At 43.0% G+C, this 26,667-nt stretch overlaps 1 protein-coding gene across 1 annotated transcript; it reads left to right on the top strand.

Annotated features, from left to right (window-relative positions):
- Window positions 1-7,717: 7,717 nt before the first annotated feature.
- gnl3l (G protein nucleolar 3 like) lies at window positions 7,718-23,377 on the top strand. The gene is made up of 15 exons (XM_071370598.1): window positions 7,718-7,921; window positions 8,026-8,066; window positions 8,786-8,890; window positions 9,015-9,131; window positions 9,237-9,320; window positions 9,527-9,662; window positions 9,767-9,870; window positions 10,054-10,198; window positions 15,589-15,676; window positions 15,760-15,937; window positions 16,031-16,173; window positions 16,278-16,414; window positions 16,506-16,672; window positions 22,921-23,095; window positions 23,289-23,377. The coding sequence occupies exons 1-15, from the start codon at window positions 7,906-7,908 to the stop codon at window positions 23,354-23,356; spliced, it is 1,704 nt and encodes a 567-aa protein (XP_071226699.1). The 5' UTR covers window positions 7,718-7,905; the 3' UTR covers window positions 23,357-23,377.
- The last annotated feature ends 3,290 nt before the right edge of the window (window positions 23,378-26,667 follow it).

Below are 26,667 nucleotides of genomic sequence, written 5' to 3'. Positions count from 1 at the left end.
GTTTTACTGTCGTTTGATGAAGAGTTTCTCCAGACACATGTGCCTTCAGAAAGTATTCATACCCCTTGACTTAATCCACATTTTGTTGTTTTACAGCATGAATTCAAAATGGATTCAATATTTATTTTTTCTCACCCATCTACACACAATACTCTATAATGACAAAGTGAAAACATGCTTTTAGAAATACAGAAATATCTCATTTACATAACTATTCACATCCCTGAGTTAGAATCACCTTTGGCAGTGATTACAGCTGTGAGTCTTTCTGGGTAAGTCTCTCTCTAAGAGCTTTGCACACCTGGATTGTACAATACTTGCAACATTATTCTTTAAAAAAATATTCAAGCTCTGTCAAGTTGGTTGTTGATCATTGTTAGACAGCCATTTTCAGCCCGGTGGGTGAATGGAGAAAAATAAGAATGTCTGTCGCTCTTGTTGTTTTTTGATGAATGGCAAATACCTACGCATGTGAAGCTTGGTTATATAAGATACGTGGTAAGAGCTTTCATCCCCAAACCACTGCAGTGTAAGAATTGTAAAGGATTAGGCCATGTTTCAAGTGTGTGCAGATGGACAGAGTATACTGATGAATGGTGTTTAGAAGGACGACGATGTTGCAAAAGTGGTGTGGATCATGATCCCAAATTCCTGGAGTGCCCTGTAAGGGTGAAGGAGATTGAGGTGGCAAAAGTTACAGCGGTAAATCGAATCTCCTATGTGGAGGCACTGCATCACAGCGATAGCTGTGCAACTAGAGATCCTGGTTCGTGTCATAGCTGGACGCAACTGGGAGACCCATGGTGCGGCGCACAATTGGCCCAGCGCCGTCTGGGTTAGGGGAGGGTTTGGCTGGCAAGGATGTTCTTGTCCCATTGTGCTCTAGCGACTCCTGAGGTAGGCCCGGACGCAATGCACGCTGACACGGTCGCCAGGTGTATGGTGTTTCCTCTGACACATTGGTGTGGTTGGCTTCCGGGTTATGTGGGCATTGTGTCAAGAAGCTGTGCGGCTTGGCTGGGTTGTGTTTCGGAGGATGCACAGCTCTCAACCTTCGCCACTGCCGAGTCCGTATGGGAGTTGCAACGATGGGACAAGACTGTAACTACCAATTGGTTACCATGAAAAATGGCTAAAAAAAAAATGTCAAGGGTGAATTGTGTGGCATTCAAAGAAGTCTAAGAAACTGGACATTATTGTGGCTGCGGCAAAAATGTTTATGGGACTTAAGAATTTTAAGTCTGAAGACTTGCAAGGCGCCGGAAGACCTGCCTTTCCAGATTCCCCTTGAGCCATTGTAGGGATCAGATCTGTTAGATTATTTAACATAAAAGTTTATTTATTTATTTTATTCAAACATTTTTTGTAGTTTTTTAGTAGTTTGTTCCGTTTTTGGGGAATCCTGTTTCCATCCCGCACAGTAGGTGGCGGGATACACATTCAATTGTGCGATCACCAATATACAATAGAAGTAGAAGAGGTCTGGGGAAGCATGGTGCTGCAGAAAGTTTTGTGGATTGAACTTTGTTATCCGGGGGTTCCCCAGGTAACGAGGGGAATGGTGTCCCTTGAAAGAAAGAGATGTATGTTAGGGGAAGTACAATATTATCAAAAGGAGACATATTCTTGGAATAGAGCGGAGGAATCGAGGGGAAAAGAGAGGCAGAGGAGGTTGAAGAGAGAGAGGGAGGAAGCGGGTGATCTTGAATCGGTTAAAGATGTTGGGAAATCTTGTAGATGGTTTGTTAAAGAAGAATGGTAGAAAGTGTAACAGAGTGAGTTGTATGCCGGATCGAAGACAGGATGAGAAATGGAAGTGAGTGAGGGCAAATTATCGGAGGTGGTAGGTGTGGTAAAGTTCTCAGAGCCCGAGGCTTGCACCGAGGGTCAGGATAAAGATGAGTCCATCAAACAAATGGGGACGAGATGTGAATTGTTTTGCTCTCAAGAAAATTGTGCCATTGAAAGGAGTGATGACTGGGGTAGTGGTAAAAGTGAAAGTTTACCAACTGAAGGGGAAGATTCCTTGTGTTTGTGATGCTCGTCGTTCGGTGCGACGCAGACAGGGTGGCGTAAGTGGTGAAACAGAAGAGTTGTTGTCTGTTCTTTTGTGTTTTGATGTTGAATCTTTGCCTGACAAAATTATGTTAGGATATTTAAGCCATCTCGTACAAGCTTTTGTGCCGAACACATTATGTTGTTGCAGGTGTCAAGCTTATGGGCATGTGGCAGCAGTGTGTAGGAGGGAGGATCCTAGGTGTGAGAAGTGTACAGAAGGGCATGAAACAAAGGAATGTGTAGCATTGGGGAAAGAAGCGTTATGCGTTAATCGTAAGGGTGCCCATGGGGCTGGAGATCAGAAATGTCCGGTGCGAGAGAGGCAGGTTAAGCTTTCCAGGGTTAGAGTAGTGCAGTAAGAGGCCACGGGGGAGGTTGAGGCGGACAACAACTATGGTGAAGTGGGGTCCACGTCCCGCGCCAGAGCCGCCACCGCGGACAGACGCCCACCCAGACCCCCCCCTATAGGTTCAGGTTTTGCGGCCGGAGTCCGCACCTTTGGGGGGGGGGGGTACTGTCACGTTCTGACCTTTATTTCCTTTGTTTTGTCTTTATTTAGTATGGTCAGGGCGTGAGTTGGGGTGGGCAGTCTATGTGTGTTTTTCTATGTTGGGGTTTTGTGTTCGGCCTGGTATGATTCTCAATCAGAGGCAGCTGTCAATCGTTGTCCCTGATTGAGAATCATACTTAGGTAGCCTGGGTTTCACTTTTGGTTTGTGGGTGTTTGTTTCCATGTCAGTGTTTGTCGCCACACGGTACTGTTTCGTTTGATCATCGTTTATTGTTTTTGTTCCTGTGTTCAGTTTTTGGGATTTATATTAAAGACATGAACACTTACCACGCTGCGCTTTGGTCCGATCCTTCTACCACCACAGACGATCGTTACAGATAGGCCAACAAGTGATATGTACTTCAGTAATATTGGATTTTTAGCGTATATAGCAATGGTTATCAACCATACTGCAGGGATGGAACTTAAATCGCAGAAAATGTAGGTTGTGGTGGCAGCTGCAGAAAATAATTTGGGTGTACAAGACTTGATGTCTGAAGCGTTACAGGGTGTGCTGAGTGGTGGTGTCCCATTCTTTCAGGCTGTTAGCCTGAGGTAGGACTAGATATATTTAAATAGTGGAGTAGGGTGTTGGGTTTTTAATGAGTGTAGGGTTAGATAGAGTATTTGTTGATATATTTCCTTTTCATTTAAAAAAAATAGTCTAGTAGGTGGCGGTAATGCAACTTTTCTTAGACCTAGCAAGATGGCGCTGACAGAGATGGTCGCCTCGCTTCAGGTCCTTAGGAAACTATGCAGTAATTCGTTTTTTTATGAATTATGTGGCAAAGAAGGGGGTCGAGTGATAAATGGCAGATATGTGAGAGCAGAACTAATAAACGGACTCTGCCCGAGCACTAAAATGGCCACCCCGATCAGAACTACAGATCACAAAATGGCCGACTGCCAAAACGACAAGTCCCAGAAGCAAGGGGAAACATCAGAAGGTGGAGCCGACACACAGATAAAGGGTCAAGAAAAACCAAGAAGAGGAAGAGAGGGCTGGAAGGATCTATGAACTGTAGAGAAAGAGACAATAGATATTGGCTGGATTTACCGTGTATGAGCTGGACTGTTTTGGATTTACCTGTTGGACCTGGACCTACCGGGAACCCGATTCGTGTACCGAACCCTGCTATCCTTGACCTTGCCTACAACCTGGGTGGACCAGGACGGAGAAACAAACACACAGGTACTGTCCTGTTCGAAATAACTCTCAATCTGGGGTAATTTGGTGACAGTTTCCCACTTAATTTGTGACAAACGCTCATAACCTTGAAGAGGTTTGCCACACGTGGTGGAGAAATGTGGGCAAATGGACTAACCATTCTGCTGGTTAGGTTAAACAAAAAATCACTCCAAAGAGGAGTCAAGTTTCTGACATTGTTAGCCCAGAAAATCTCAAGTGTTATTACATACAGCCGGGAAGAACTATTGGATATAAAAGCGACGTCAACTTACCAACATTACGACTAGGAATATGACATTCCCGAAGCGGATCCTTTGTTTGGAACTCCACCCTGGACATGGGATCTAATCCCAGAGGCCGACCCAAAACAATGCGGTCGCCGCAAGAGAGGCAAACTGAACGGCCTACTGATCAGACTTAGAAGGTGAGCACACCATCCACCGCTTCCGAGCATATTACTCGCCAATGTCCAATCTCTAGACAACAAGGTGGACGAAATTAGGGCACGAGTTGCCTTCCAGAAAGACATCAGAGATTGTAACATTCTCTGTTTCACGGAAACCTGGCTCACTCGGGATATGTTGTCAGAGTTGGTACAGCCACCTAGTTTCTTCATGCATCGCGCCAACAGAGACAAACATATTTCTGGTAAGAAGAAGGGCGAGGGTGTATGGCTTATGATTAACGACTCATGGTGTAATGACAACAACATACAGGAACTCATGTCCTTTTGTTCACCTGACCTAGAATTCCTTACAATCAAATGCCGACCGCATTATCTCCCAAGAGAATTCTCTTCGATTATAGTCACAGCCGTGTATATCCCCCTCAAGCAGATACTTCGACGGCACTGAAAGAACTTCACTGGACTCTATGTAAACTGGAAACCATATATCCTGAGGCTGCATTTATTGTGGCTGGGGTTTTAAAAAACGCTAATCTGAGAACAAGGCTTCCTAAATTCTATCAGCATATCGAATGCGCGACACGAGCTGGTAGCATTCTGGAACATTGCTACTTTAACTTCCGTGATGCATACAAAGCCCTCCCCCGCCCTCCCTTCGGCAAATCTGACCATGACTCCATTTTGTTGCTCCCATCCTATATGCAGAAACTAAAACAGGAAACGCCCGTGCTCAGGTTTATCCAACGCTGTTCTGACCAATCGGATTCCACGCTTCAAGATTGCTTCGATCACGTGGACTGGGATATGTTCCGGGTAGCCTCAGACAACAACATTGACGTATACGCTGACTTGGTGAGCGAGTTAATTAGCAAGTGCATCAGAGATGTTGTACCCACTGTGACTATTAAAACCTTCCCAAACCAGAAACTGTGGATTGATGGCAGCAGTCGTGCAAAACTGAAAGTGCTAACCACTGCTTTTAATCATGGCAAGGTGACTGGAAATATGACCGAATACAAACAGTGTAGTTATTCCCTCCGCAAGGCAATCAAACAAGCAAAGCGTCAGTATAGAGACAAAGTAGAGTCACAAACATGAGACATATGTGGCAGGGTCTACAGTCAATCACGGATTACAAAAAGAAATCCAGCCCGGTTGCGGACATCAACGTCTTGCTCCCAGACAAATGAAACAACTTTACTCGCTTTGAGGACAATACAGTGCCACTAACACGGCCCGCTACCAAAGCCTATGGGCTCTCCTTCACCGTGGCCAACGTGAGTAAAACATTTAAGCATGTTAACCCTCGCAAGACTGCCGGCCCTGACGGCATCCCTAGCCACGTCCTCAGAGCATGCGCAGACCAGCTGGCTGGTGTGTTTATGAACATATTCAATCAATCCCTATCCCAGTCTGCTGTCCCCACATGCTTCAAGATGGCCACCATTGTTCCTGTTCCCAAGAAAGCTAAGGTAACTGAACTAAATGACTATCGCCCCATAGCACTCACTTCTGTCATCATGAAGTGCTTTGAGTGACTAGTCAAGGATCAGATCACGTCCACCCACCTGATACCCTAGACCCACTCCAATTTGCCTACCGCCCCAATAGGTCCACAGACGACGCAATCGCTATCACACTGCACTATCCCATCTGGACAAGAGGAATACCTATGTAAGAATGCTGTTCATTGACTACAGCTAAAATTTTAACACCATAGTACCCTCCAAACTCGTCAATAAGCTCAAGACCCTGGGTCTCGACCCCACCCTGTGCAACTGGGGCCTGGACTTTCTGACAGGCCACCCCCAGGTGGTGAAGGTAGGAAACAATATCTCCACTTCACTGACCCTCAACACTGAGGCCCCACAAGGGTGCATTCTCAGCCCTCTCCTGTACTCCCTGTTCACCCACGACTGCGTGGCCATGCACGCCTCCAACTCAATCATCAAGTTTGCAGATGACACTACAGTGATAGGCTTGATTACCAACAACGACGAGACGGCCTACAAGGAGGAGGTGAGGGCCCTCGGAGTGTGGTGTCAGAAAAATAACCTCTCACTCAACATCAACAAAACAAAGGAGATGATCGTGGACTTCAGGAAACAGCAGAGGGAGCACCCCCCCTTTCACATCGACGGGACAGTAGTGGAGAAGGTGGAAAGTTTTAAGTTCCTGGGCATACACATCACGGACAAACTGAATTGGTCCACCCACACAGACAGCGTGGTGAATAAGGCGCAACAGTGCCTCTTCAACCTCAGGAGGCAGAATAAATTTGGCTTGTCACATAAACACTCACAAACTTTTACAGATGCACAATCGAGAGCATCCTGTCGGGCTGTATCACCACCCGGTACGGCAACTTCACCGCCGTCAACCGCAAGGCTCTCCAGAGGGTAGTGCGGTCTGCACAACGCATAACCGGGAGCAAACTACCTGCCCTCCAGGACACCTACAGCACCCGATGTCACAGGAAGGCCAAAAAGATCATCAAGGACAACAACCACCCGAGCCACTTCCTATTCACTCTGCTATCATCCAGAAGGCGAGGTCAGTACAGGTGCATCAAAGCTGGGACCGAGAGACTGAAAAACAGCTTCTATCTCAAGGCCATCAGACTGTTAAACAGCCTTCGCTAACATAGAGGCTGCTGGCAACATACAGACTCAAATCTCTGGCTACTTTAATAAATGGATTTAATAAAGGCATCATTAGTCACTTTAAATAACGCCACTTTAATAATGTTTACATATCCTACATTACTCATCTCATATGTATATACTGCATTCTATATCATCTACTGCATCTTGCCTATGCCGCACATCCATCGCTCATCCATATCTACATATTCTTATTCATCCCTTTACATTTGTGTGTATAAGGTAGTCGTTGTGAATTTGTTAGATTACTTGTTAGATATTACTGCACTGTCGGAACTAGAAGCATAAGCATTTCGCTACACTCGCATTAACATCTGCTAACCATGTGTATTTGACCAATAAAATGTGATTTGATTTGGATGCCAACTGCCTTTAAACCTCATCAAGAAGAAGAACAACATGGTGCTGCAATTGTGGTGGGATTCAGAGCTTCTGAGTAGTAGCTAGGATCAAGGTCTGTCACGCATGTCTCCTTTGCAGAGACAGTGCAAATAGCTGATGCAGTGGATGCCCTGCAGCCTGAGAATGAAGGTGTTAAAGGAGGTTAATTTTGTTGTTTGTATTGCCCAAGGGATAGATTGTACTGGCCAAACGAAGAATAATAATACAAAAAAAACATTTCAGGGAATACTGACTAACTATGTTCGCCCCTCACAAGGCCCCAGAGCCTGTGTAGGTATCTGGGTAAATTTTTGAAAAAGGCTAAGCATTTTTGTTTACGTTTTTTTAATATGAGTATGTTTTTCACCTACCCTACCCTACCTTTTTTTGCGATAAAGTTTCCCAGTTTTCACCCCAATCAGCAGGTGGCGGCAATACACCTCATAGGATGTAGTCTGCCATAAACCCCCACAGAAGAAGATGCAGAAGAAGCTGAAAAACAAGTTCGCATCGCAGACATTCGGTTTCAGGGCGCATAATCTGCAGCTGCATGCGTTTTTGTTTTTGCTGAGCTTTTATTTTGAAGAGCTTTAACCTGATGTAGTGATTTGACGTCAGATCCGCGCAATCCATCACCAACCACTCCACATGTGAAATCATGTCGAAGGCCAGAAGTGCGTAAATACATAAATGTTATTTGACTTTTATAGTTTAAACATTTAATCAACATTGTAGCTAGGTTGATGTGTAACTTATTTTATTGTTGTGGGTTTTGCAGAACAAAAGCGAGTGAAAGTACTTTTCCAAGGAAAACAAAAGGTATGTTTAGCTAGCCTGCTTGCTACTCAGAACGTTAGCTATATTGTAACGTTATAACTAACAATATGTTATTTATAGTCGAACAATTTGCAACAGATTATATTTTAGAACAGTGTGCTGCAAGCCATAATGTTGAATACAATATAATTTTGATTTCACTTGCGTCGCTGGTGAGTATAGTAGTAATACACAAGATATGCTAATTGCGGCGAATAGCTAACGTTAGCCTGTTGTAACCACATTGGATACAACTGCCAGGCAGCTGACCCCATTTTGGCGAATACTGTACAACATGGATTGCTACAACTTAAGAAAACCTCAGTTTTTGACAAAAACATAGCAAATGACCTGAGAAAGGTCTCTGCAGCCCAATATAATACCTTTGTCCGACTCAGTGTGAAGTAGACGGGGCGGCTGGTAGGCGAGTGGACTAGTAACTGAAAAGGTTACAGGAACGAGTCCCCGAGCTGACAATGTAAAAAATCTGTCGTTCTGCCCCTGAACAAGGCATTTAACCCACTGTTCCTAGGCCGTCATTGGAAATTCGAATTTGTTCTTAACTGACTTGCCTAGTTAAATAAAGGTTAAAAAAATGTTGCACTGTACACATTTTGTATACTGTAACCAACTAGTTATAGCTTAACTAACTATAGTTTAGCTACTTATGTTATGTTAACGTCGGTGGCCATATCTCATTGGAGTTTTAATTTCAATTGGAGGGGAAAGATGGACAACAGACTCAAGGAGGGAAAATGCATTCAGAGCTGTCCATTGCACGCCATCCCAAAGAGTATGGAAAACCAGAAGAAATCCGGAAGAAAAGGGTGAACCATGATATACATGTATTTTTATTACTGTTAATTTATGTCATGACAATAGCACAATTCTTCTGGTTTGGCAATTGATTTATAGGTATTTAAAATGTGTTGCTCTCTTTGCCATGGTCAGCTTCAGGAGCTCCAAGAAAAGCAGAGGTTGTCAAGAGAACGGGAGCAGATGAAGAGGAGAAGTCTGGACAGTTTTCAGAGAGATATTCTAGAGCGACAAAGAGCGTTTGAGCAGAGGGTAATTTAACTATTGTAGGTTATAGAAAGAGCAGCTCTCCCAATGCTGTTTTTCTCATTAAATGAGAAAGCTTGTCATGAGTGTTTTTGTGTTCTCTTATTGCAGGAAACTGAGATGCAGAGTTTAGAGAAGCATGTCAATTTTGAAAATGAGAATTCAAGAAAGGCGTACTACAGGGAATTCAAAAAGGTAACTTTTCTTTATCGAGTCCAATTGTCTGTGAGTATGCACAGTAGCACGTGTGTAACAATTTGCAGTATTGCACTTGAGTGATACCCATTTATTTACATTACATTTCTGTACCAGTAAGCTGATCTTTTAGAGAAGGGTACCTGTGTGTGGTACTTATAATTTATATTATAACAATGTGTTGTATTCCCTGTTCTGTATAAAAGGTGGTTGAGGCCTCTGATGTGATTCTGGAGGTTCTGGATGCCCGTGACCCTCTTGGCTGCCGTTGTCCTCAGGTGGAGCAGGCTGTCATTCAGAGCGGCACTGACAAGAAAATAGTCCTAGTGCTTAACAAGATTGGTGAGTGTGTGAGAGATTCATTAATATGCATAGTTTTATACATTAGAAAGCATTGTGCCATATTATCTTTAACTGACAAACATGTCTTTCCACTGTACTCTTAGACCTGGTGTCCAAGGAGATTGTGGAGAAATGGATCAAGTATCTTCGCAATGAATTTCCCACTTTGGCTTTCAAAGCCTCAACGCAACAACAGAACAAGAATTTGGTGAGTCAGACTATTCAGAAGGGCATATGTAGAACATGGACAGGATAGTTTAACGAAATCAATTTAAGTTACATAAAATATTTGTTTTACTGTCAAGCAATAAGGACCTATGTACTAGATGAAAACTGAATAAACTTTTTTCAGTTAGGATCTAGTAACTATACTTATGTTTTCTATTTGCAGAAGCGAAGCAATGTACCTGTTACCCAGGCCACCGCTGAGCTCCTAGGTAGCAGTGCCTGTGTGGGTGCGGAATGCTTGATGAAACTTTTGGGGAACTACTGCCGCAACCTGGACATTAAGACAGCCATCACTGTTGGCGTGGTTGGTGGGTACATTTTAAATGTACATTTTAGTCATTTAACAGACGCTGTTATCCAGAGCTTCTTCAAATCAAAATGTATTTGTCACATGCGCCGAATACAACCGGTGTAGACCTTACAATGAAATAATTACTTAAAAGCCCTTAACCAACAATGCAGATATAAGAAAATACCTGCCAAAAAGTAAGAGATAAGCATAACAAATCCTTAAAGAGCAGCAGTAAATAACAAATGCGGGGCTATATACAGCGGGTACCGGTACAGAGTCAATGTGCGGAGGCACCGGTATTGAGGTAATATGTACATGTAGGTAGTGTTATTAAAGTGACTATGCATAGATAATAAACAGTAGCAGCAGTGTAGAAGGGTGGGGGGGGGGAAATGCAAATAGTCTGGGTAGCCATTTGATTAGCTGTTCATGAGTCTTATGGCTTAGGGGTAGAAGCTGTTTAGAAGCCTCTTGGACCTAGACTTGGCGCTCCGGTACCACTTGCCGTGCGGTAGCAGAGAGAACAGTCTGACTAGGGTGGCTGGAGTCTTTGACAATGTTTTAGGGCCTTCTTCTGACCCTGCCTGGTATAGAGGTCCTGGATGGCAGGAATCTTGGCCCCGGTGATGTACTGGGCCATACACACTACCCTCTGTAGTAGAGGTCGACCGATTAATTAGGGCCGATTTCAAGTTCTCATAACAATCGGTAATCTGCATTTTTGGACGCCGATTACATTGCATTCCACGGGGAAACTGCGTGGCAGACTGACCACCTGTTATGCGAGTGCAGCAAGGAGCCAAGGTAGGTTGCTTGCTAGCATTAAACTTATCTTATTAAAAAACAATCAATCTTCACATAATCACTAGTTAACTACACATGGTTGATATTTATAGGTTAACTAGCTTGTCCTGCGTTGTATATAATCAATGCGGTGCCTGTTAATTTATCATCAAATCACAGCCAACTTCGCCAAGCGGGGGATGTTTTAACAAAAGGGCATTCGCAAAAAAAGCACAATCGTTGCACGAATGTACCTAACCATAAACATCAATGCCTTTCTTAAAATCAATACACAGAAGTTAATTTTTTTTAACCTGCATATTTAGTTTAAATAAATTAATGTTAGCAGGCAATATTAACTAGGGAAATTGTCAACAGTTTGGGCCGCCTGGCTCGTTGCAAACTAATTTGCCAGATTTTTACATGATTATGACTTAACATTAAAGGTTGTGCAATGTAACCTCAATATTTAGACTTGGGGTTGCCGCCCGTTTCAATAAATACGGAACGGTTCCGTATTTCACTGAAAGAATAAACGTTTTGTTTTCGAAATGATAGTTTACGGATTTAACCATATTAATGACCAACGGCTCGTATTTCTGTGTTTATATTATAATTAAGTCTATGATTTGATAGAACAGTCTGACTGAGCAGTGGTAGGCGGCAGCAGGCTCGTAAGCATTCAAACTTTACTGCGTTTTCCAGCTGCTCTTAGCAATGCTTGCTTCACAGCGCTGTTTATGATTTCAAGCCTATCAACTCCTGAGATTAGGCTGGCAATAGTAAAGTGCCTATTAGAACATCCAATAGTCAAAGGTATATGAAATACAAATGGTATAGAGAGAGATGGTAGACTAGTCTTAATTCCTATAATAACTACAACCTAAAACTTCTTAACTGGGAATATTGAAGAACTGGGAATATGGAACCACCATCTTTCATATGTTCTGAGCAAGGAACTTAAACGTTCGCTTTTTTACACAGCACATATTGCACTGTTTTTGCTTTATTTAAACCAAATTGAATGTGTTCCATTATTTATTTGAGACTAAATAGATTTGATGTATTATTTTAAGTTAAAATAAGTATTCATTGTTCATTCAGTATTATATATATATACAGTGGGGAGAACAAGTATTTGATACACTGACAATTTTGCAGGTTTTCCTACTTACAAAGCATGTAGAGGTCTGTAATTTTTATCATAGGTACACTTCAACTGTGAGAGAAGGAATCTAAAACAAAAATCCAGAAAATCACATTGTATGATTTTTAAGTAATTAATTTGCATTTTATTGCATGACATAAGTATTTGATACATCAGAAAAGCAGAACTGAATATTTGGTACAGAAACCTTAGTTTGCAATTACAGAGATCATACGTTTCCTGTAGTTCTTGACCAGGTTTGCACACACTGCAGCAGGGATTTTGGCCCACTCCTCCATACAGACCTTCTCCAGATCCTTCAGGTTTCGGGGCTGTCGCTGGGCAATACGGAGTTTCGGCTCCCTCCAAAGATTTTCTATTGGGTTCAGGTCTGGAGACTGGCTAGGCCACTCCAGGACCTTGAGATGCTTCTTACGGAGCCACTCCTTAGTTGCCCTGGCTGTGTGTTTCGGGTCGTTGTCATGCTGGAAGACCCAGCCACGACCCATCTTCAATGCTCTTACTGAGGGAAGGAGGTTGTTGGTCAAGATCTCGCGATACATGGCCCCATCCATCCTCCCCTCAATACGGTGCAGTCGTCCTGTCCCCTTTGCAGAAAAGCATCCCCAAAGAATTATGTTTCCACCTCCATGCTTCACGGTTGGGATGGTGTTCTTGGGGTTGTACTCATCCTTCTATTCCTCCAAACACGGCGAGTGGAGTTTAGAGCAAAAAGCTCTATTTTTGTCTCATCAGACCACATGACCTTCTCCCATTCCTCCTCTGGATCATCCAGATGGTCATTGGCAAACTTCAGACGGGCCTGGACATGCGCTGGCTTGAGCAGGGGGACCTTGCGTGCGCTGCAGGATTTTAATCCATGACGGCGTAGTGTGTTACTAATGGTTTTCTTTGAGACTGTGGTCCCAGCTCTCTTTAGGTCATTGACCAGGTCCTGTCGTGTAGTTCTGGGCTGATCCCTCACATTCCTCATGATCATTGATGCCCCACGAGGTGAGATCTTGCATGGAGCCCCAGACCGAGGGTGATTGACCGTCATCTTGAACTTCTTCCATTTTCTAATAATTGTGCCAACAGTTGTTGCCTTCTCACCAAGCTGCTTGGCTATTGTCCTGTAGCCCATCCCAGCCTTGTACAGGTCTACAATTTATCCCTGATGTCCTTACACAGCTCTCTGGTCTTGGCCATTGTGGAGAGGTTGGAGTCTGTTTGATTGAGTGTGTGGACAGGTGTCTTTTATACAGGTAACGAGTTCAAACAGGTGCAGTTAATACAGGTAATGAGTGGAGAACAGGAGGGCTTCTTAAAGAAAAACTAACAGGTCTGTGAGAGCCGGAATTCTTACTGGCTGGTAGGTGATCAAATACTTATGTCATGCAATAAAATGCAAATTAATTACTTAAAAATCATACAATGTGATTTTCTGGATTTTTGTTTTAGATTCCGTCTCTCACAGTTGAAGTGTACCTATGATAAAAATGACAGACCTCTACATGCTTTGTAAGTAGGAAAACCTGCAAAATCGGCAGTGTATCAAATACTTGTTCTCCCCACTGTATATATATATATATATATATATATAAAAAATCGGCAGATTAATCGGTGTCGGCTTTTTTTGGACCTCCAATAATCTGTATCGGTGTTGAAAAATGATAATCGGTCGACCTCTACTCTGTATTGCCTTGCGGTCGGAGGCCGAGCAGTTGCCATACCAGGCAGTGATGCAACCCATCACGATGCTCTCGATGGTGCAGCTGTAGAACCTTTTGAGGATCTGAGGACCCATGCCAAATATTTTCAGTCTCCTGAAGGGGAATAGGTTTTGTTCCCTCTTCACGACTGTCTTGGTGTGTTTGGACCATGTTTCTTTGTTGGTGATGTGGATGCCAAGGAACTTGAAGCTCTCAACCTGCTCCACTGCAGCCCCGTCGATGAGAATGGGGGCGTGTTCTTTTCCTGTAGTCCACAATCATCTCCTCTTTTTGATCACGTTGAGGGAGAGTTGTTGTCCTTGCTCCACACGGTCAGGTCTCTGACCTCCCTATAGGCTGTCTCATGGTTGTCGGTGATCAGGCCTACCACTGTTGTGTCATCAGCAAATTTAATGATGGTGTCGGAGTAGTGCTTGGCCGTGCAGTCATGAGTGAACAGGGAGTACAGGAGGGGACTGAGCATGCACCCCTGAGGGGCCCACGTGTTGAGGATCAGCGTGGCAGATGTGTTGTTATCTACCCTTACCACCTGGGGCCTGCCCATCAGGAAGTCCAGGATCCAGTTGCAGAGGGAGGTGTTTCGTCCCAGGGTCTTTAGCTTAGTGATGAGCTTTGAGGGCACTATGGTGTTGAATGCTGAGCTGTAGTCAATGAACAGCATTCTTACATAGGTGTTCCTTTTGTTCAGGTGTGAAAGGGCATTGTGGAGTGCGATATCGATTGCATCATCTGTGGATCTGTTGGTGCAGTATGCAAATTGGAGTGGGTCTAGGGTTTTTGGGATAATGGTGTTGTGAGCCATGACCAGCCTTTCAAAGCATTTCATGGCTACAGACGTGAGTGCTACGGGTCGGTAGTCATTTAGGCAGGCTAACTTCATGTTCTTGGGCACAGGGACTATGGTGGTCTGCTTGAAACATGCTGGTATTACAGACTCAGACAGGGAGAGGTTTGAAATGTCAGTGAAGACACTTGCAAGTTGGTCAGCGCATGCTCGGAGTACACGTCCTTGTAATCCGTCTGTCCCTGCGGCCTTGTGAATGTTGACCTCTCTAAAGGTCTTACTCACATCGCCTGTGGAGAGCGTGATCATACAGTCGTCCGGGAACAACTGACGCTCTCATGCATGTTTCGGTGTTACTTGCCTCGAAACGAGCATAGAAGTTATTTAGCTCGTCTGGTAGGCTCGTGTCACTGGGCAGCTCTCGGATGTGCTTTCCTTTGTAATCTGTAATGGTTTGCAAGCCCTGCCACATCCGACGAGCGTCCGAGCCGGTGTAGTACGATTTGATTTTAGTCCTGTGTTGACGCTTTGCCTGTTTGATGGTTCATCAGAGGGCATAGCGGGATTTCTTATAAGCTTCCGGGTTAGAGTCCCGCTCCTTGAAAGCGGCAGTTCTGCCCTTTAGATCAGTGCGAATGTTGCCTGTAATCCATGGCTTCTGGTTGGGGTATGTATGTGCAGTCACTGTGGGGACGACGTCCTCGATGCACTTATTGATACAGAAGCAATTAGGGTTCAGTGCCTTGCTCAACTGCACTTTTAAAAAAATGTCTTCACCTAGTCGGCTTGGGGATTCGAACCAGCAAACTTTCACTTACTGGCACAACGCTCTTAACCACTAGGCTACCTGCTCAATCTTCACACAATTTCGAAGGATCATGGCCACGTCATTCCAGACTTTTCAAACTGGACAAATGTTTGAAGTTATGCAATATTTTGGATGGTTTTCTTTTTTTCAGGCTTTCCCAATGTTGGAAAGAGCAGTCTCATAAACAGTTTGAAGCGGGCACGTGCATGCAATGTTGGAGCCACACCTGGTGTAACCAAGTAAGTACAAAGCTTTTGGCTTTATTTATGTCTAGGCCTACATGTTCTTTCCTTGCTTGACTGACCTGTATGATGGCTTTTAGGTGCCTTCAGGAAATACACTTGGACAAGCACATCAAGCTTTTAGATTGTCCTGGCATTGTAATGGCAACCTCGACGACTGACGCGGCCATGATCCTTCGGAATTGTGTAAAGATTGAGCAGCTTGTAGACCCTCTACCTCCAGTCGAAGCCATCTTAAGACGCTGCAATAAGACACAGGTATCCAAAGATTATTTAACGGCATATTCACTGCAATGATGTGACAGATGTTACGTCCAAGTTTTCATATTATTTAATTTCATTTCTCAATAGATCATGGAACACTATGGTGTTCCAGACTTCCACACAGCTCTCGAGTTCCTGGCTTTGTTGGCACAGCGACAGGGCAAGTTGAGGAAGGGAGGAGTGCCTGATAATGACAAGGCAGCAAAGAGTGTCCTAATGGACTGGACAGGGTGGGTGCAAACTGCAAAAACATTTATTACATCTGAGGTTTTCAAAGAAACACCGTCCCTACCTAATAAAGTCCCATTATTCTGTTTAATTTGCGGTCATGTAGGGGTAGGATCAGCTACTTTACACACCCTCCGGAGACGCACACTCTTCCCACTCATATCAGTGCTGAGATTGTGGCAGAGATGGGCAAAGCTTTCGACTGGGAGGTACTTGAGAAGGGAAACCAGGAAGTGCTAGCTGGTAGGATACACGCACACATTTGACAGTTACCTAGTAATTGAAAAGTATGTTGGGATAAAAAGAGTGTATGTGCTAAATGTTTTTCTTGTAGTGTCGTCTTGCACTGATGTCCAAATGGGTTTCTGCATGGCAACTGCTGGGATGACTCAGGGTGGTCAAGAAGAACCACCTTGTGAAATGGAAGGTGGAGCTTTAGATGAGGTTGAGTCCAAGGATGAAACTGAATCCATGGATGATGATGATGATCAGGACCCTGAGGTATTGCAGTTCTTTTACTTGACAAGTTAAATGGATTCTGTGGTACTTTTTAGACGTTTTCAGTTCTTAACTCTTGTGTGGTGGTCATGTTTTTGTTATTCACCTAATGTTCGCGGGTCTGGTGGACTCACTACATTATTGGATTTTTAAAACAATGCTGTAATCATTTATGTAAAAATACTTAGATGTTGACTTATCAATTACAAGCAATATAGACAGCATACATGGTTAATATTTGCCATTTACTTCTGCTAGATCACATTTATCAATAAAAGCGCAATTCATTTTTTTGTTATTGATCAAATGTTATTTTTTGTAAACAAATCAATTATAATCAAGACATGGGTAGAAAAATCATGTTTATCTTGAACAATTATAAATGAAACAAGGTTTTCATCACTTGATGTTTATTGGTTTGACCTGATCAATTTGGAAGGACAAATTTTACATACTGTATATTATGGAAATGATAATTGAACCCCATTGAACACACATTAAGGCCAGTCTACTTCTTGCACTTGATGCATGTGTACTGTGTCTTCCTGTCCTTCTTGGGTCCACACACATCACAGCGCTTCTTCTTGTTGCTACCAGCTGCAACCTAGAATGATGAAAACACTTAGTTCAGGAATTTTACTAACATCTCACACACTCACTCACATACATAGTTACAGCAGGCCAAGGTAGGAGAGTCAGACACACACATTCAACAACATCACTCACACTTACTTCCGGTATTGGCTTTGTTGGTTTTGCGAGACGGGCTGATGGGTGACAAGCATCCTCCTCCTGAATCCCCCTCACGATGGCTGCATAAGCTGGTGTCCTTGGGATCTGCTGCCGCCTCTGGAGTTGTGGTCTTACCAATGCCTTGCCCAGCTCCTCTAGAAAGAGCCTTCTCCTCTGGAGCTTCCCTCTGTTCCAATCTGGGTTCAACGCCATCCAGATGACAAACGCGTTCTACGCCAAGATGTTGAAGAATATCACAGCTGTAGCCAGTCACCAGACCAGCTTGTCTAAATTGTCCTCCCCTCCTTTGTAATCCGTGATGATTTGTGGTTTTTTATGTTCCTGGCCACAGATTCTCCCATCTCTATGCAGCATACTCATGAGTACCACCTTTTTGCCTGCCTTTGGTACGTAGGAGACTAGGGACGTGTCGGCCATGAACACAAACTTAAAGGAATTGATAGGCCTGTTCTGTGTATTCAACAGCTGAGGTGGGAGCTTTGGCTTGTTTTTTTTCGTACTCTTCCTACCATCGTCAGGTGCTCCTGTCCCAGCTTGTGCGAAGTAAAAAATAAAATAAAAATTTAAGTTCGCGAATGTGATGTTGTGGTCGCAGAGTCCCTGTCAAGTTCAGGACAACCTGCATCCCCTGATTCTTCTCAGGCGCTCCTCCGTCTGGCTTCCTTGTTTACACTTGCATGTTCCACGCATATGATGAAGCAGCATCACAGGCTACCCGGATCTTGATTCCATATTTTGTGGGTTTATACAGTATGTACTGCCTGAAGGGGCAGCGGCCCCTAAATGGCATAAGCTGTTCATCAACAGTAACGTTGGGCCCAGGGTTGTAAAACAGGGGAAGGTGGTCCACTCACTTGTCCCACACTGACCTGATTGCAGCTAGCTTGTCTCTCTGCCACCGAGCTGGTCTGGTGTCTCGGATAATAATCGGATAATCCTGGAAATAATGTGGACGTTTTCCAGAGACATCGTTGCTCTGAAAAGTGCTCTGCCAGTTTCTGCATCCCACAGGGATTCTCCATTGGATTTGAAAACACCAGCAAGGATAAGATCCCCAAAGTATGAATGTAAATGAGTTCATCTCTCTCCAAAAACACGCCTTCTCTCCAAATTAGTGCAGTCCAGAATGGTTTTCTGGATGGTGTCTGGGATGACCAGTTCAAAAGACTATGTCCTGCACATAAGTAACCGCCGTCTGCGTCGGCCCTGGTTGCATCCTTATCACATTGGCAGCCATGCGAGGTGTCTCATTACTTGGGCAAGAAGACCATTCAATTTCACAATTTTTTGACATCCAAATTTATCCTACTGGGTCAATCTTAACCTCTTCTTTCAAATCAGTCAGACTCTGTATTGACAGACATGATCCTCAAATTTGGAAAAATTCTTTCTCTTCCAAAGTGTCTTCTCTCTCTGCAAAAAATATTTCTAAGGCTCTCTGAGCGGAGATTACTTTTGCCATACTGATTGATTGTGGTAAGGAGCCACACATCCAAAGCAATTTATTTGTTGTGTCCCTCCCCTAATGTATACCTGGATGGAGTAGTGTGTGGGAAAATACAGCTTTTTTACAGTGTGTTGTAATAACATTTTGCAGGTTCCCGCAAGACATTAGTTTCACACACTACAAAGGGTGAAGAGTGCGAGAAAAGCGGGAGACAGACAGGTTATTGGTGCTATGTTGAAACAGCAGGCCCAGGGAGGAGGAAGGCAAACAACAAACCTTTTTTAATGATTTTTACTTGTTTTCACCAACACACACTTTTATTACCCTCTGGTCCAGTGGACTCTTAACACCACATACAGTACCAGTCAAAAGTTTGGACACGCCTACTCATTCAAGGGTTTTTCTTTATTTTTTACTTTTTTCTACATTGTAGGATAATAGTGAAGACATCAAAACTATGAAATAACACATGGAATCATGTATTAACCAAAGTGTTAAACAAATCAAAATATATTTTATGTTCATCAAAGTAGCCACCCTTTTCCTTGATGACAGCTTTGCACACTCTTGGCATTCTCTCAACCAGCTTCACCTGGAATTCTTTTCCAACAGTCTTGAAGGAGTTCCCACAAATGCTGAGCACTTGTTGGCTGCTTTTCCTTCACTCTGTGGTCCAACTCATCCTAAACCATCTCAATTGGGTTGAGGTTGGGTGGCTGTGGAGGTCAGGTCATATGATGCAGCACTCATCACTCTCTTTCTTTGTCAAATAGCCCTTACACAGCCTGGAGATGTGTTGGGCCATTTTCCTGTTGAAAAACACATGATAGTCCCACTAAGCGCAAACCAGATGGGATGGCGAATTGCTGGAGAATGCTGTGGTAGCCATGCTGGCTAAGTGTTCCTTGAATTCTAAATAAATCAGTGTCACCAGCAAAGCACCATAACACCACCACCTCCATGCTTCACGGTGGGAACAACACATGCAGAGATCATCCGTTCACCGACTCAGTGTCTCAAAGACACTGCGGTTGGAACCAAAAATCTCATTTGGACTCAGACCAAAGGACAGATTTCCACCGGTCTAATGTCCATTGCTCGTGTTTCTTGGCCCAAGCACGTCTTCTTTTTGGTGGCCTTCAGTAGTGGTTTCTTTGCAGCAGTTCAACCATGAAGGCCTGACTCACGCAGTCTCCTCTGAACAGTTGATGTTGAGAAGTCTGTTACTTGAACTCAGAAATTGCAGCCCAAATAAATGCTTCAGAGGCTGGTAACTAATGAACTGCAGCAGAGATAACTCTGGGTCTTCCTTTCATGTGGCGGTCCTCATGAGAGGCAGTTTCATCATAGCGCTTGATGGTATTTGCGACTGCACTTGAATAAACTTGAAGTTTTCTGTATTGACTGAACTTCATGTCTTAAAGTAATGATGGACTGTTTCTCTTTGCTTTTTTGAGCTGTTCTTAATATGGACTTGGTATTTTACCAAATAGGGCTATCTTCTGTATACCACCCCTACCTTGTCACAACAACTGATTGGCTCGAATGCATGAAGAAGGAAAGAAATTCCACAAATTTCCTTTTACCAAGGCACACCTGTTAATTGAAATGCATTCCAGGTGACTACCTCATGAAGCTGGTTGAGAGAATGCCAAGAGTGTGCAAAGCTGTCATCAAAGCAACGGGTGGTTACTTTGAAGAATATAAAATATGTTTTGATTTTCATTACATGATACCATATGTGTTAATTCATCGTTTTTATGTCTTCACTATTATTCTACAAGGTAGAAAATAGTAAAAAATAAAGAACCCCTGGAATGAGTAGGTGTGTCAACTTTTGACTGGTACTGTATGTAATATACACGTGTACCGGGGTACACAGTGTGCACTCAATAAATGTGTTATTTCACATGTTCTTCACAGAAAATGAGCCAAGGCCAATGTGTCTCGGGTTGAAAAAATAATTTATTGTATAATTTTTCTTTTAGTCAACATTGAAAATGGGTCCCACAGACCCGAACACTAGGCAAGGGTTAAAGTAGCGTTTATGAGCCGACAGTGGTCACTATGTCATATGCCGATATGTGCACCACATCATTGCTCTCTCTCACTCTGCTGTGGGTGCATCATGTGCATCTTGCTTGCTGTCACTCATATGGCGAGGGGCTGAAGCTCATTGGTTGAACTTGAATTGCTAGCCGGCTGGCCCAATTGGGGGAAAATGTATGGCACAGCTTCCAGAACATTGATATTGTTCTGGATCGATATAGCTTTCAAATGAGGGATTTCGTGGCCAATTGAGGTAAAACAGTAATTCTGCTCATAGATTATGCATGTATGAAGTACAGTCATGGCAAAAAGTTTTGAGTGACAAATATTAATTTACACAAAGTTTGCTGCTTCAGTGTCTTTAGATATTTTTGGCAGATGTTACTATGGAATACTGAAGTATAATTACAAGCATTTAACACGTGTCAAAGGCTTTTATTGACAATTACATGAAGTTGATGCAAAGAGTCTATTTGCAGTGTTGACCCTTCTTTTTCAAGACCTCTGCAATCCGCCCTGGCATGCTGTCAATTAACTTCTGGACCACATCCTGACTGATGGCAGCCCATTCTTGCATAATCAATGCTTGGGTTTTGTTTGTCTACCCTTCTCTTGCAGATTGACCACAAATTCTCAATGGGATTAAGGCCTGGGGTGTTTCCTGGCCATGAACCCAAAATATCGATGTTTTGTTCCCTGAGCCACTTATCACTTTTGCCTTATGGCAAGGTGCTCCATCATGCTGGAAAGGCATTGTTCGTCACCAAACTGTTCCTGGATGGTTGGGAGAAGTTGCTCTCGGGGGATGTGTTGGTACCATTCTTTATTCATGGCTGTGTTCTTAGGCAAAATTGTGAGTGAGCCCAGTCCCTTTGCTGAGAAGCAACCCCACACATGAATGGTCTCAGGATGCTTTACTGTTGGCATGACACAGGACTGATGGTAGTGCTCAACTTGTCTTCTCCAGACAAGCTTTTTTCCGGATGCCCCAAACAATTGGAAAGGGGATTCATCAGAGAAAATTACTTTACCCCAGTCCTCAGCAGTTCAATCCCTGTACCTTTTGCAGAATATCAGTCGGTCCCTGATGTTTTTCCTGGAGAGAAGTTGCTTCTTTGCTGCCCTTCTTTGACACCAGGCCATCCTCAAAGTCTTTGCCTCACTGTGTGTGCAGATGCACTCACACCTGCCTGCTGCCATTCCTTAGCAAGCTCTGTACTTATGGTGCCCCGATCCTGCAACTTACTGGCAACAATATCCTTGCCTGTGAAGCCCTTTTTGTGCAAAGCAATGATGATGGCACGTGTTTCCTTGCAGGTAACCATTATTGACAGAAGAACAATGATTCTAAGCACCACCCTCCTTTTTGAAGCTTCCATTCTGTTATTCGAACTCAATCAGCATGACAGAGTGATCTCCAGCCTTGTCCTCGTCAACACTCACACTTGTGTTAACGAGAGAATCACTGACATGATGTCAGCTGGTCCTCTTGTGGCAGGGCAGAAATGCAGTGGAAATGTTTTTGGGGGATTCAGTTCATTTGCATGGCAAAGAGGGACTTTGCAATTCATCTGATCACTCTTCATAACATTCTGGAGTATATGCAAATTGCCATCATACAAACTGAGGCAGCAGACTTCGTGAAAATTAATATTTGTGTCATTCTCAACGTTTGGCCACGACTACACATTGACACACCCATCCCAAAGCAGGAAGTTAAAAAAGAAAAAAATCTTTAAACTTAGTTGCCAAAGTCCCTGAAGCAACTCCCCATTTTCATGCCTACTGAACACAACCCAGATGATGATACCACTTTTACAGTGGTATTATGACTTGTGCTGGTTTCCACTTAAATGCAATTCATCAAAGGACTTTCATCTTAACAGTGTACAAAACATTTGAGAACACCTGCTCTTTCCATGACATACTGCCCATGTGAATCCAATTTTAGGAAGGTGGTATCATTGTTTTGTACATCTTGTCTTTTTTTATTTAACACTAGTTTGGACCTATGACTGTGGAGATTAAAGCACCAAGGGCAAAGACTGGTGGTTCAGTTGATGCTGCTGCCCCCAGGACCCTCGGTTTAAAGGATATCTGGAATGTAGACCCTCTTCAGCAGGGCCAAGCACTCGTGGCTGCTGGGAAGAAGAGGAAGAAGCAACAGAAAAGAGCTGGTATATCTTACATTTTAACACAAACAATTTGTTGTATAAATCCTTGCTTTGTAGATCACTTGACAACCATATTTTGTTAGCTTGAGGTTTTTAACTTCGATATTGTTTAGGTGTTTTTATTACCATTACTTCAGTAATTGATAGGTTGATCTGAATTTATACAATTTCTCCTTTCTCACTATTTTCTTTTCAGACAAAATTGCTACCAAACTCTCAGACAGCCTGACGACGGCAATGAACTTTGCATTTTCAGATATATGAAAAATAAAAGGTCATCTAAGACGGGGTGTTTTTATTTATTTATTTAGTTATCTGTTCAGTCAATATCATCAACCTTATTCACAACATCCCCTAGTGGTAGGCATGATGTACAATAAAGTATATCAGCATTTACATATCAAGACTGGGTGGGTTGTACCGACATGGATTAACTCTTAAACTGGGTTTAATAAAGGTTTATTTATTAATCTTGTTGCACCAAACTTAATTCCTATTTTTAAATTAATCCCACTAAATCTTAGTTTAGAAGGATTAGATTACATTTTGACTTTAAACCAGGATAAAATGTAATATTGTTGCTCCATTGTTTTAAAAACAATTTTAAATTCAGCAAATATTAGTGTATGTGCTTTATTTTTGGTGTGATTAACAATTATCTCCTGTGGTTTATAATGTTTGTTAAACTCAACTAGCCAGCTAATGTATTTTACAACAAAGTGCAATTCATTTCATCCTTAGCCTGAAGTGAAAACTCACTTTGCTAACTAGCAATGCCCAGTGCTGGTTTGTTTCCATAGAATTAGAACATATTGCTATGGTGAATCCATTATGACACGTGTCACTAGTCATAGAGATTTAACCTTAGATTAACTAATCTAGTTTTTTAAATTAAGCAGTTCAATTAGAAACCTAGATTTAGAAAGTCTAGATTAGGTCAAATCTAAACCAAATCATTTGGTTCTAATATTTCAACACACCTTTACTTGACAATACTTTCTTCATTCTCGATTTGGAAGGAACCGGTATCTTAACTCCTTTTTCTAGTTGCAGGTTGGATTCCGATAACGAAGAAATATTCCGAATCATATTAAATCCACTTTTTGCACCGAGTGAGAAATTGTCGTTTGGGTCACTGACACTCCTTCTAAACTCAGCAAAAAAAAGAAACGACCTCTCACTTTCAACTGCTTTATTTTCAGCAAACGTAAAGTGTAAATATTTGTATGAACATAAGATTCAACAACTGAGACATAAACTGAACAAGTTCCACAGACATGTGACTAACAGAAATGGAATAATGTGTCCCTGAACAAAGGAGGGGTCAAAATCAAAAGTAACAGTCAGTATCTGGTGTGGCCACCAGCTGCATTAAGTACTGCAGTGAATCTCCTCATGGACTGCACCAGATTTGCCAGTTCTTGCTGTGAGATGTTACCCCATTCTTCCACCAAGGCACCTGCAAATTCCAGAACATTTCTGGGGGGAATGGCCTTAGCCCTCACCCTCCGATCCAACAGGTCCCAGACTTGCTCAATGGGATTAAGATCCGGGCTCTTCGCTGGCCATGGCAGAACATTGACATTCCTGTCTTGCAGGAAATCACACACAGAATGAGCAGTGTGGTTGGTGGAATTCTCATGTTAGGATGAGCCTGCAGGAAGGGTACCTCATGAGGGAGGAGGATGTCTTCCCTGTAACGCACAGCATTGAGATGGTCTGCAATGACGACAGGCTCAGTCCGATGAAGCTGTGACACACCGTCCCAGACCATGACGGACCCTCCACCTTCAAATCGATCCCGTTCCAGAGAACAGGCCTCGGTGTAACGCTCATTCCTTCGACGATAAATGCGAATCCCACCATCACCCCTGGTGAGACAAAACCGCGACTCGTCAGTGAAGAGCACTTTTTGCCAGTCCTGTCTGGTCCAGTTACGGTGGGTTTGTGCCCGTAGGTGACGTTGCCGGTGATGTCTGGTGAGGACCTCCCTTACAACAGGCCTACAAGCCCTCAGTCCAGCCTGAGAGTCTGAGCACTGATGGAGGGATTGTGCGTTCATGGTGTAACTCGGGCAGTTGTTGCCATCCTGTACCTGTCCCGCAGGTGTGATGTTCGGATGTATCGATCCTGTGCAGGTGTTGTTACACGTGGTCTGCCACTGCGAGGACGATCAGCTGTCCGTCCTGTCTCCCTGTAGCGCTGTCTTAGGCGTCTCACAGTACGGACATTCCAATTTATTGCCCTGGGCACATCTGCAGTCCTCCTTGCAGCATGTTCAAGCAGATGAGCAGGGACTCTGGGCATCTTTCTTTTGGTGTTTTTCAGAGTCAGTAGAAAGGCCTCTAGTGTCCTAAGTTTTTATAACTGTGACCTTAATTGCCTACTGTCTGTGAGCTGTTAGTGTCTTAACGACCTTTCCACAGGTGCATGTGCATTAATTGTTTATGGTTCATGGGAAACAGTGTTTAAACCCTTTACAATGAAGATCTGTGAAGTTATTTGGATTTTTACCTATTGTCTTTGAAAGACAGAGTCCTGGAAAAGGGACATTTCTTTTTTTTGCTGAGTTTAGTTATTGTAGATGTATAGAGGGAAATTGTGCGTTTTTAAACTAAATATGTTGCGAAAGGTATTTTTGTTGAAAGTGGTCTAAAAAATTGTCACTTTCATCATGATTTCCAAAAAATGGTTTGTGTAAAAATTTAACAAGCATGTGAAACATCCTTCCTCCCAATAAAATTACTATGAGAATTGCCAGAACAATCTGAGGTACCAAATATATTTTTGTGCTATGCTGATATATCGCCCAAATGTGTGATATGCTATGGCTTTTGTATGCTTTGATTGTATACCTCAACCTAAGATAAAAAGCACTGCAATTTAGATTAATGAACAAAATTATATTTCCAACACCTTGATGAACCAGCAGATTAAGTTGAAATGGGATTTTGTTCAACATTCTGACTTGCTGGGCTCCTTATCGTAGGCAAAAGATAGGTAGCAGCTGTCTGTCTGAGGAGAATCTTACTATATATGGCCATACTCTCATCGCAGTAAGAAGTAAACAATTTCACCTTAACTATCTACAAAGCAGATTCAATGAGTTAACCAGCCACATTTTCTGAAATATTTGTAAAAATATATATATAAGCTAAAGCGTGAAATGGGCATGGCCTAACTGATTCAACATTCCAAAACACAATGTATAATCATAATCAATTGTTATTTCTGGGTGTGTATTAAAGTTAGCTGGCTAACTCATTGATCCTACTCTGTAGTATACCCCTCTGTAAGGTTTCATATGGTTAGAGTTAGCTAAATCTCTTTCTGTTGTTGGCATTTATTACTTCTGTCCCATAGGGTACCCTTTTTGGCTCCAGATACTTGCCCCCAGACGCAAAAGCTCAGAACTGGCCATGCCAATAACTGTTAAAAGTGCACTGTGGAGTGATGTGTTTTTGGAGACCTCTTTGGCCTTGAATGCTTTTTATTTTTTTACACGATTTACCAGAAACCCCGGCTCATTGGTAGTCAACGCTGGGATGACATAGCATCAACATCTGCTCTGGCTG

The sequence above is a fragment of the Salvelinus alpinus genome, chromosome 2 (genome assembly GCF_045679555.1).
Source record: "Salvelinus alpinus chromosome 2, SLU_Salpinus.1, whole genome shotgun sequence".
NCBI classification, from domain to species: Eukaryota; Metazoa; Chordata; class Actinopteri; order Salmoniformes; family Salmonidae; genus Salvelinus; species Salvelinus alpinus.
This window is presented reverse-complemented; position numbering and strand designations above follow the sequence as displayed.